Below are 11,118 nucleotides of genomic sequence, written 5' to 3' on the forward strand. Positions count from 1 at the left end.
AATAGGTAATATTCAAACTCTTCTTCAAAATTATCTCACTTTCACAAAAAAAAAAAGAAAGCACAGAATTATTTCATTCTCTCCCCCCTGAAAAACCTTTTGAATAGAAACTGATAAAATAAACTCATTTGCAACTTTATTTCTTGAAGAATATGATACAGTAATTTTTTATTAGTTCTATCTTGCAATGAGGTATCAGAAAGCAGAAGATAGAGAAGAAATTGCTGTTTGAATAGGCATCATACACATTTTCCTAGAATGCAGAAATAAGTAGTCTGTACAACTACAAAAATATCTATGAGGAACACCATAGGTGTACTAGGTTCAATTCACAGAATTCAAAATATTGGTCAGTGAAAAGAAGAAAGCAAAGGTGGCCTGCAATTTCTTCATGGAAACATGAAAAAGTTTTCTTGGTGCTTCCAGAACAAACTCTGAATGCCCAGCCAGATGCAAATGTGACAGAAATAATTACGCATTCATAAGCACTGGCACACAAGCCTTCATATCAGCAAGTGACAAGAAAATTATGGCAGTCTAGGACAAAAGCTTATGAAGACAAATAATTAGCTCTGGGAGTAAGAATAGAGATTAGAGCAGGTCTTGGGGCTCAGGGCACTAAACCTCTACTGCAGGCTAACACTGACTTACTTTGTGAATATGGACAGTAATTTTATTTCTCTGTTCTTCACTTTCTCTGGTCTCTGTGTACATTTCTATTACAGAGCAATGCCAAAATGCTGAAGAAGCTAACTAAGTACAGATTTTACATTGAAAGGTAATATATTACTAAAAATTACTCTTTTCAAGCTTACTTCAAAGGCTTGTTCAAGGAAACTGTCTGCAGAGAGGGATTACGGAAGGACTGTATAGCTACCTATGGGAACATCTCTATACAGCACTTATGTTGCTCCTACTGTTTGCGTAGCACCTATTGCTGGACTAGTGCTGTAGACACCCAAGTCATCTTTGTGAGTGATGTGCAACTTCCAAGGGAAGAAACGCTGCTCAGAGGGCCTTCTCCTGCTCTGAGACACCATCAGTTCAACATCCTGATCAGAGAGCAACCGGATCAGATCACCGTCAAGGTCCCGGTAATTCAAAACAATGTCATCTTGGTCAAACTCACGCCTGTTAGAAAAGAAATTGATTGATCCCCAGAAATCAAGGAATGCCTAGGATGTTCTGCATTCTGAACAATATACTGGCAATATAATTCACTCTGCTAAAAGCCACACAAAGCCTTGGCTGTCCTGGCATTCTTGATACCACTAGTACTAGAAATCATACAGCCTCATTCATGCTTTGTTGTGTCTAAGCTAAGAAATCTGTCAGAACCAAGAACCACTTCCAGTGACATCACATGCATGGCACAGTTAATCTGTGAGTTTGATAAAATTCCCATACAGAGGAGCTGACAGTTGTTACTACCCACTTTTGGCTGTTTATGGCTGCTATTTTGAGGGGAGGACAGGTTAAGGAATGGAAGAATATTAGCACAGGTGTTCTGTTACTAATATTTGATATTCTAATGTTTTGGTGTTCAACACTAGATTAATCTCGTTTAAGACTGCTTTAACAGGTATTAGAAGGCAATGTCCTGCATCCTGAAGAAGTATATTAGACAAAAGATCCTTGTATGGGAGTATGGCTCTGAACTTAGAACAAGAAATGGAAACTTTTACCCAGCATAATCAAAGTGTGTGGCATTCCATACTTACTGACAACCCCAAGACAAACTAGTATCTGCACAGATGGCCCTGTGACAAGTCAAAGTACAACTTCTTCAGGACACTTGAAAAGTATTTCCCAAGTAGAATGTGGAAAATCTAGGACTGAAAGGAACTTGACAAATCTTTAAATGATATAAAACCTACAACTAACTACTTGCATTGTACCTCATCAATTCCATGAGATCTTTGAATGGTGGAATGCTGCTTAGATCCTCTTCCACTGAGATATCCCTGTAACAAGAACAAATCTTACCATTACATATCATGAAAAGAGAATTGTCAGCATTTCTTCAGTAGTAAACTGGAAGACTGTATTATTACCTGATAGTGGTCACAGTCTCATCATGGTAATAACAGCGAACTTTATTAACTGTGTCTTCCTGCTGTGGTAAATCTTTTATGATCTTCACAAAAGCACATGGGAAAATCCCAGTGGCATCATCAGCTGTTCCCTGGAATGACAGGAAGTGTTAGAATGAAGGATATCATGCCTTTTTGGCCACATACGGTAAGTTCTGGAATTCAATTAATTTCCATGGAATCAACAGTAAGAATTTTTCTACTATGATCAAGAAAAGAAAGGCTATGGAAGCGACCTGATGGCATCCCTACAAAAAGATTGTACAATTGCGTAGTCAGATACAAGTTGGGGGAGTGAAACTGTGTGTAAAAAATACAGTCAGATGGTTACCAAGGAAGGCTGTGGTGTTTGAGCAAGCAGAGATATCGTATCAGCAAATACACAGTATGTTCTCCTCATCCTTTTTCAGAAATATCCTTGCTGCATTGCCTGAATTCTCTTTAATCAGGCTGACCTGTGTTGTGGTATGAAGCAACTCACCCTGAGGCAAGAAACCAATTAAATGCTGAAATGGAGTTTCCATCTCCATTCTGTGGTCTTTTTGTGTTCTAATCACTTCCAAAGAATTTTAAAACATTTCAGCAGAAGCAATTGCAAATGAAAACTGAAGTCTAGAGGGCATAAAATTTGTAAGCTAAAAACCATCAAGGAAAGAAACAATTTCAAACTTGGAGTCAAGGATTTATTCTCAACAGTAAGACCTGATTATGATACAGTTTCTCCTTGAAAGGAGGAGACAGGTCCCAAGGACTAGGAAAACCCTTTATGCTAATGCATTTCAGGGTATGCTAATAATTCAGTACTGCTATTGCAGTCTTACCTCCAACCAGTCTTTGTTTACCCTGCTGAGTAGATAGATCAAGTCTCCCTTCTTGAAGCTGAGTTCCAGTTTATTGGTTCCAGAAAAATCAAACAGTGCCTACGGAAAGTAATAACACTGAAATTATTAATTCACAGAATTATGAAAGTGGATCTTTCCTTCTGTTCTGTTCTTGAGGTGAGAGCATATATCAGCACAATAGTATGCACTTTGTCATCACAGATGTATTTCTGGAGAAAGGTCATATATATGACTGTAGTCTGCAGCTCTCACAATTTCTTCTACTCAGCACACACTAAAATGCTTTGAAGAAGTACTGAAAGCACTGGGATAAACTTGGCTTTCAGAAAGATACATGCTAGGATTCTTAAGTGACGGTACACTGAGCACCAGCGAAATAAAGAAGTTGAAAACACTTAAGAGCAAGTAAGTCAACAGAGCAGAAGACACTTGACAGCTTGAAAACTTGAAATCCTGAGAACTGAAAAAATATGTATTATTTCTGATTGTAGCTTTACAGCTTTCAGATTTGCTGCAAAGTATCACAGCCTCTAAAAACTGCAGAAGTAGTGTGTCCTAATTTGAGGGTAACTGTCACTTTCACATCTAGCTTTCAGGCCTGTATGCTGAACTGAGAGATTTGGGGAAGTCTGGGAAATTGATTTGTAGTTAAAATGCGACCTAGATGCCCCCTTCAGGTGAACAAAAAAGGAGGTAAGCACATGCTACCACCCTAACAAGCTGCTCTTGAATAACTGAAGTGGCCTAGTTATCAAAAATGTACAACTCCCTCATTGTCCTTAGAGAACACGGTAGCCATTTAAATGCTCTCAGAGGACCACAAATGAAAAGGTGTTCTTTATTCTGTGTTGCGATGGTTCTTCTGGTCTTGTTAATGCCAAGTTCTCCTAATAAAACATAAAGACAATGACTACTGATGTGCTAGTAGTTCATATGTCTACTTAACAGTTTTTTCAAAGGCCTTTTTTCATCTATTGAAGTTTTCATAATTATATTCAATATTAATAAATTAATAGATAAAACCCAAGAGATATGACTGATCTAAGACCTGCCATACTTAGTGTAAAAAATAGAAACAAAAAAACCTCAAAACTTGCTTTATTTTTTAAGCTTACATGGCAAAGTCACATGTTCCAGGAAGCAAGACCATGCTCAGACAAGCAGTTCCATGTGCTTAATACCAAAACAATGCACAGCAAAAGACAAGAGTATAGGCACTTTTCAGTAGAACGTTTACGTTACAGAAAATAGTAAGATGCCTTACCTGCAAAGCTTTAAAACATATTCTGAAGTCAATGACATTGAAGCTTGTACTTGTTTTAAATTTAATCTATGGGTATCACTATGTAAATGTGGACCATTTGGCAGTAAGCTGCACATGTCTCTCAGTTTTGAACCTACTTCCATTCTGAGTTCACAATGGACCTTCTTATTACTCAAGAAAGGAGGAACAGAACACTTCTTTCCATCCTTTGTTTCATTCCCTGTTGTGAAAATCAACTGCTTTCCCATGCCAGTTTTGCTTTTCCTCCTTTCCCCAAGCTCTAACTGGAAAAGATGACCTGATCAATGAGATACCAAAGTAAAACAGTCTTTAATCTCCTGTCCTATGACAGCTTGTGCAGAGTACTCACCTCTGCCCGTGGAGTTGCTGTGCGGTCAAAAATAGGCACTTGAGGTGAAATGCTTTTACTGCAAAGAAAGGAGACAACAGGGAGGACGATATGTCCTTCTAGTCATCAAAAATACTACATGATCAGTAGTACAATGTCTGCATTTTCATTACTTAAGAGGCAGGCAAGCCATAGATCACTGAAGAAACTGCATGAGAATCTGTGTTCAACCCTGAAGTAAATAAATATGGATGTTACAACATTGCCCTAGTCCTCTCAGTTTCAGTGCAGAGCAGCAGCCACCTGATGATGTCTGCTGCTGAGAACAGATGGAATTTTCAATACAGACAGTATTCTGGACCTCTCTTCCACAGCACTGCTCAGCTCCCCCACTCTGCCTTCTGGGCATCCCTGTTTCTAGCATTTATGGCGTTCAGTTCAAACTCTGCCATCATACACACATCCAGGAATGCACACACACATGCAGCTTTTGCACTGTTTGAGGTAAGTGAAAAGGAGGCAGGTCCATCTTTGCTCTGTTGAAAGGAGAATTAATTTGTCTGAAGGGTAATGAAGTATGGTGTCTATTTAGTAGTTTTCCAAAGGGGTGTCAATGCTACTGTGTAGGACAGGTCCCTGTTTAGACAAAGAACAGGAACAAATGAAGTATTCAGTTTCATTTAGTGTCTGAACCAGTTCTCACTGAATTCAGTGCCAGAACTCACATTGATCTCAGTGGTGCAAGCCTATGTCCTTAAGCTTGGCCTGTATATTCTGCGCATGATAACAGATACTACCATTAAAGAATTATCAACAGATACATCTGAGCAGCATTTTTCTAAAAGCAAGCTATACTCTTATTTTGGAATTTTCCTTTACTGTGAGTATCACATTCACTTTAAAAATTTGTGATTACTGAAGAAATACCCTCTGTTCACTCTGTGACAAAGATCCTCATATTAGGACTTCATGGATTCACTTGGGAAACACAGCGGTGATCCTCATCTCTCTCTCCCCCCAAATCTGGACAGCATCTCTTACATCCAGCAATGCTGAAAAAACATGTCAATCACTCACACTCGGCGTGTCCGTGGGCGAAGACGTCTCAGTCTGTGAGGTACCTGTTCACTGTCAAAGGTTGAGTGGTAGAAGAACAGCCGTACCTCTTCATCCATCAACACCCAAATGGGTAGGCAGAGCAGGTTCTGTGCCGAAAGCAAGCAGGAAGCAGAGCAGAACAGTGGGAGAGACCAATTCTCTATTTATTTACATGTAACCAATATGCATCTCTGACCTACAGGATCATGAAAGATATTCATCACTGCCAGAAATCTCCCTCCTCTCCCTTCTCACTCAGCAGGACACAGCTGAACAGTTCTCTTGTTTACTCCTGGAACTGGCCAATGTATTGCTTCACTCTTTTTGGGCCTGATTTACTGCAGAATGAGTAAATTGTTCTTTTTGTTTCACTTCAGAACATGAATGACTGTAGAAAAAAGACAAGCTTAAGTATTGGAAGTCTTGGCCAGTGCTTCAGAGTTTTACTGATTTAAAGTTAGGTCTTCGGTTAACCTGCACACAAAGAATTTCTCTCCTTGATGTTACTGGCTGTGTCTTCACTGCAGAGCAAGTATACCCAGAAGCCCACCCCACTCTCCTAGTCCCTTAAGTGCAAGTACCAACTCCACATTCACACAACACCTGGAGATTCACCATTTCCTCATGCATCTTGGGTTGGTGTTTTTTTAAAGATATCTATCTATATATGAAGGCAAAGAGTAAGCCTTTATGAACTGTGTACTCCAGCAGATCCTACAGTCTGAACGATCTGGACTGCAGGTTGTCCCACAGTGTGGAAACTGCGTCTTTCAGAAAAAGAATACAGAGAGAAGCCGATACCTAAGACTTCAACAGTACGGTCTCTCTTAGCTGATTTCAAGGGGTAAGTATCTGCAGTGCTCAGTGCAATCTCTACCTTAAAATTAACTTTTACCTTCATGTAGACATTTAGGATAGGAATCCTGTTCTCAGCAATTTCCTTTTTGGCCCCAACATAAACTTTTCCTGGAAAATATAAAAATTGTGACAGTTACTGAAGAAAAAAAAAAAAAAAAGGCTGTCAGAGAAATCAAGCAGTCCGGAAAAAGTAAGATCTCCAAGAAAATACATATTTCCTAAAGGATTTTAGGTTTCTAAATGAACATTACCACAAGTGGAGGGATTGCCAATGGAACTTGACTTCTCCAGCATCCACAGCTGGGAACTAGTTCCTTGTCACAACTGCATCCCTATGATGCACGCCTTAGGACAGCCTGAGGCTGAGAAAACTGCTAACCATGCACAGATTTGGTACTGACAGCTTACCTGGCAATATGGGGAGTGTGCAGGTAAAAGGGCTATTTTTGCTCTCTGCCCCATATCTCTCCTCTAGTTTGGCATGCAGGGCATAGAACTGACGATAGCGTCGGAAAATCAGGTATCTGCCACCACCTTTAACCTTTACTTCAATGACAAACATCTGAAACAGAGAAGGGGGATTCAGGCTGATGTTCATACTTATAAACACCTACCAAATGAAAGTGACACATACAATAGGAACATAAGATCAGTGCTCTGGTAGTGGGAATATTGTCTTAGGGGCAGAGTGGAAAGAAGGCCTTCAGTTAAGCATCTGCAGACTCGGGTACTAGAAAACAAGTTAGCACAAGACAGTGTCGGTCCAGCCTTCCCATGCATCATGTCCTGTGGCTGCTTTATATTTCATAATCTTAAAAGGAAACCTGAAATGACTAGATGCTACTTTATGCTTACACAACATCCCTCAGTGAAAAAAAAAACAACCACCATACTAGCGAGGTAAATGCAAATATTTCACAGTAGGATGCTTTGGACATCTAAATCTATAGACAGACACCTAAATGAATTGCTTTTCAGAGTTGAAGGCATTCATACTTCTTTTTGACTTTAAAGTACAGACTTTCAGAAATTACGGCCTGACCTCTTCCAACCACTATCTTATTTCTTGTTTCTTCCCAAAATTGCTTTGCTCTAAAGGAGCCCACAATTTCCATGCACTGACCTCTGAGTCACATTGCAGCCAGATCTTTCAGCAAACATAAAGACAGAGCAACCAAACATCACTATACTCCAGAGTATCCCAGCTTCATCTGGGATAGAGTTAATGTTCTTCCTAGTAGCTGGTACAGCGCTGTGTTTTGGATTTAGTATGAGAATAATGTCAATAACAAGCTGATGGTTTAGTTGTTACTAAGCAGGGCTTACCCTAAGACAAGGACTTTTCACTTCCCCATGCTCTGACAGTGAGGAGGTGCACAAGAAACTGGGAGGGAGTAGAGCCAGGACAGCAGACCTGAGCTAGCCAAAGGGATATTCCATACCACAGAATGCCAAGCTGAGTATATAAACTGGGGACAGTTGGCCAGGAGTCACCATGTGCTGCTCAGGGACTGGCTGGGCATCGATCAGTGGGTGGTGAGCAATTGTATTGTGCATCACTTGAGTTTTATTCCTCTCTCTCTCTGTTACCTCCCGTTTCATTACTATTATTAGTAGCAGTGGTAGTAATAGTGGTATATGTTACTCTATTTCAATTACTAAACTGTTCTTATCTCAACCTACAAGTTTTACCTTTCTCTGATTCTTCTTCCCATCCTACAGGGCGGCAGGGGGGAGTACGTGAGCAAGCTGCTGTGTGGTACTTCGTTGCTGGTTGGTGTCAAACCACAACAGAGTAAAACCTGCATACTGCAGTGGGAAGGTTTTATAAGCAATGTCTCCAGCAAAAGCAGCATACTGAGTCAGACTGAGCTGGTCGTATCCAAAACCACTCTTCAGAAAACCTCATACTGCTTTTCCCTACTCTTCTATTCCTGTGTGCTCTTTCATGACTTATTAATATGCTACCTTCTGTGGAGATGGAGATGCTAACTTGCCAGTACCATGGAATAAGGAAGACAAGACCCTGCCCTTCTACCTTCTTTGCATTCCTTTCCCACTATCTTCACCAAAGGTACAGCACTTAACAGGAAATAGATCAGAAATCAGCTAAGAATTTAGAAAACAAGCAATGTTAGAGGATACCTCTGTCACATTTCACCCAGACAGTACATTTTTAGACTAAATCTGTGATAGACTAACCACCATTCCAGAAAAAGGAAGCACTGGAAAGTTCTCCACGCAGAATTCTTCATGCCAAAAAGCAGCTACCCAAGATTAACTGCATTTTGTTTCCCAAAACCAAACTAATCAAAGATAAGGGCATATAGAGACAGGATAGATCTCGCTTCTTACATAATAATTAGTAAAGCCTTTCTTCTCTTCAATATCTGCAATGTTTGCTGAAACAGGTACATCATCTGGAAGCTGGTCAAAATCACTGTGAAGCAAGAACAAAAGGTTTAGGTTACTCATACCAGCATTAGCCTTTGGAGGTCTCTATGCCATACAGAACAAAGACAGTTAGGCAAATCACATCATTTACTGTCAAAACTAAAAAGTTAGAAACTTGTGATGTCGTTCTTTTCCTCCAGATGTCTGATCTTGAGATGTCAAGTTTCTAGAAGTTCAGCACAAGTCAGTGACCTTTGTGAAGATTCAGCAAGCCTGAAAAACATCCCTATCATTCCCAGGCTTGTGAGAGTGGCAGGACTACAAAAGAAACAATTGAGCTAGTAAGCTTTCCCTGAGAAATGTGATCAACTCTGGGTGCATTCTTAATCCTTCCTAAAGCATCTGGTAGACTTACAATAATAACTCTATAGCAGCATCTCTTATTCAAAGGAGATCATTATATATCATGATTTATGCTGCTATTATTATTACTGTATTACTGTAGAGAATAAGAAACAGTTCTAAGAAAAGAGCTTGTGCTAGGTGCTGTAGAAACTGACAGCACAAAGTTAATTCCTAAAAACCTTACACTGTATGTGTAAGATGCATACTAAGTCCTTTACATTAAGATAAACCAACAGAAGAATAAGCACAAACAGAAAAAAAGGAAAGAAACAAAGACATAGTATTGTTCTATATCATGACTAGTGGTGCCACCACTTTTTTGTAAACATCATAGTAAAGCAGACTTTTAAAGAGGCTTTGAAAAAAGAATGAGTAGCCTAGCAAATATTTACAGAGAGACCTCCCAGTCAGATAACCTGAAGCAAGCACAAAGGTACTTGTTTGAAAATGTCAAAAATGTGTGAAGGAACACACAATAGTGGTCAAGGTTAGAATAAGCTTTGCAGATCCTAGAAAGTATCAGATTGGAAGAAAGAGAGAAGGAAGGACCCCTGTGGAACACCTAAAGAGCATCCATATGACCACACTCTCATGTTTCTTGTCTATATTGTCCACACAACAAAACAGCATGAATTGGCAGGTGCTTTTTCTTCTGGGACCTTCTCCTTGGTATAACATCTTTGACAAACAGAAGGCAAATTCACCTTTACGTCAATCTTAGAACTCGGTGTTGTTAGAGTGGTATTCATACTAACACTTAAGCAAAAAAAAGATCAATAGTGAGGAAAAAAGGATAACAAATGAGGTAGAGAAAAACTTAAAAAAGGATCATCTAAGAAATGCCAAGCTGATGTAATGTTAAATATTCTGACAATACAAAAAATATGGCAGTTGGCTCAGTTTATTCAGCTAGGAGAATATCCCAAGCAGGGACCTCCACAATGCGTAGCCCATCTGGAAAGCTGAAGTAATGATGCAAAGACTTGCAATAGCTTCCTGTATGAGGAGAATGACATGAATCAGCATCACCCACAACACTGTCAATACTACCACTTACAGTGAAGAGGGATGTGGTTATGGAGATCAAAAGATATCATTATTCACATCACAAACATTCATATCACAAATCCCAGTAAAAAGGAAACTGTTTACAGCTGTAAAGAGGACAATGACCCACTATTGTCCTAAGTGCTGAATATTCCCCACAAAAAGAAAGTCCACTCCAATTTAAGAAATGCTCTGCTCCACACTGAGCAACCTAATAGCTCTGATAACAAGAAGCCTTTTAGAATCTTCAAAGAAGCTTGCATCCAAAGCAAAATAACGGGTCGTTGCAGTTACATGGAGGCTTGTGGGGAGGCAGGGGGAGGGACAGACACATTACCTCTTTTCTCGCAGCTGTCGGGGAAGAGACATGGTTTTCAGCCTCTTAAATCCAGATGGCTGAGCTCTATTCCTCCACTTCTTGTGCAGTTCCTGGTTGAATATGATGAATACAGTCAAAGCAATTCTCCGTGTGTGAACCAAGACTCCTTTGCAAGGCCTCAAAGATCTTTTTTTTAATGTTTCAGTGTCCGACAATTTCTTCTGTACCTCCCCACCCCCATGAGATTGAGGAAGTGCTAGAGAAAAAACAGTCATAAAGACTGTTCTGTGTTGTCTGTCATGTATCGAAACTGCCACAGTTGAGAAACCAAAAGCCGAACAAAAAGCCGAAACTATAAACCACATATTCCATTTGTCCACCTCTTCACAAAAAATCTGCCTCTATGGGAAGCCAGTATGAGTGGTCTCAAAAAATTCTGTTTCGCCCCA

General features: G+C 39.8%; 1 protein-coding gene across 1 annotated transcript; it reads right to left on the reverse strand.

Annotated features, from left to right (window-relative positions):
- Nucleotides 1–114: 114 nt before the first annotated feature.
- On the reverse strand, nucleotides 115–10,945 carry NCF4 (neutrophil cytosolic factor 4). The gene is made up of 10 exons (XM_005231073.4): nucleotides 10,688–10,945; nucleotides 8,860–8,944; nucleotides 6,913–7,066; nucleotides 6,542–6,612; nucleotides 5,626–5,753; nucleotides 4,570–4,627; nucleotides 2,915–3,013; nucleotides 2,055–2,185; nucleotides 1,899–1,964; nucleotides 115–1,131 (listed from the first exon to the last, which is right to left on the reverse strand). Exons 1-10 carry the CDS (start codon nucleotides 10,942–10,944, stop codon nucleotides 903–905), a joined length of 1,278 nt encoding a protein of 425 aa, XP_005231130.2. The 5' UTR covers nucleotide 10,945; the 3' UTR covers nucleotides 115–902.
- Nucleotides 10,946–11,118: the final 173 nt, after the last annotated feature.

Source organism: Falco peregrinus, chromosome 6 (assembly GCF_023634155.1).
Source record: "Falco peregrinus isolate bFalPer1 chromosome 6, bFalPer1.pri, whole genome shotgun sequence".
Taxonomy (NCBI): Eukaryota; Metazoa; Chordata; class Aves; order Falconiformes; family Falconidae; genus Falco; species Falco peregrinus.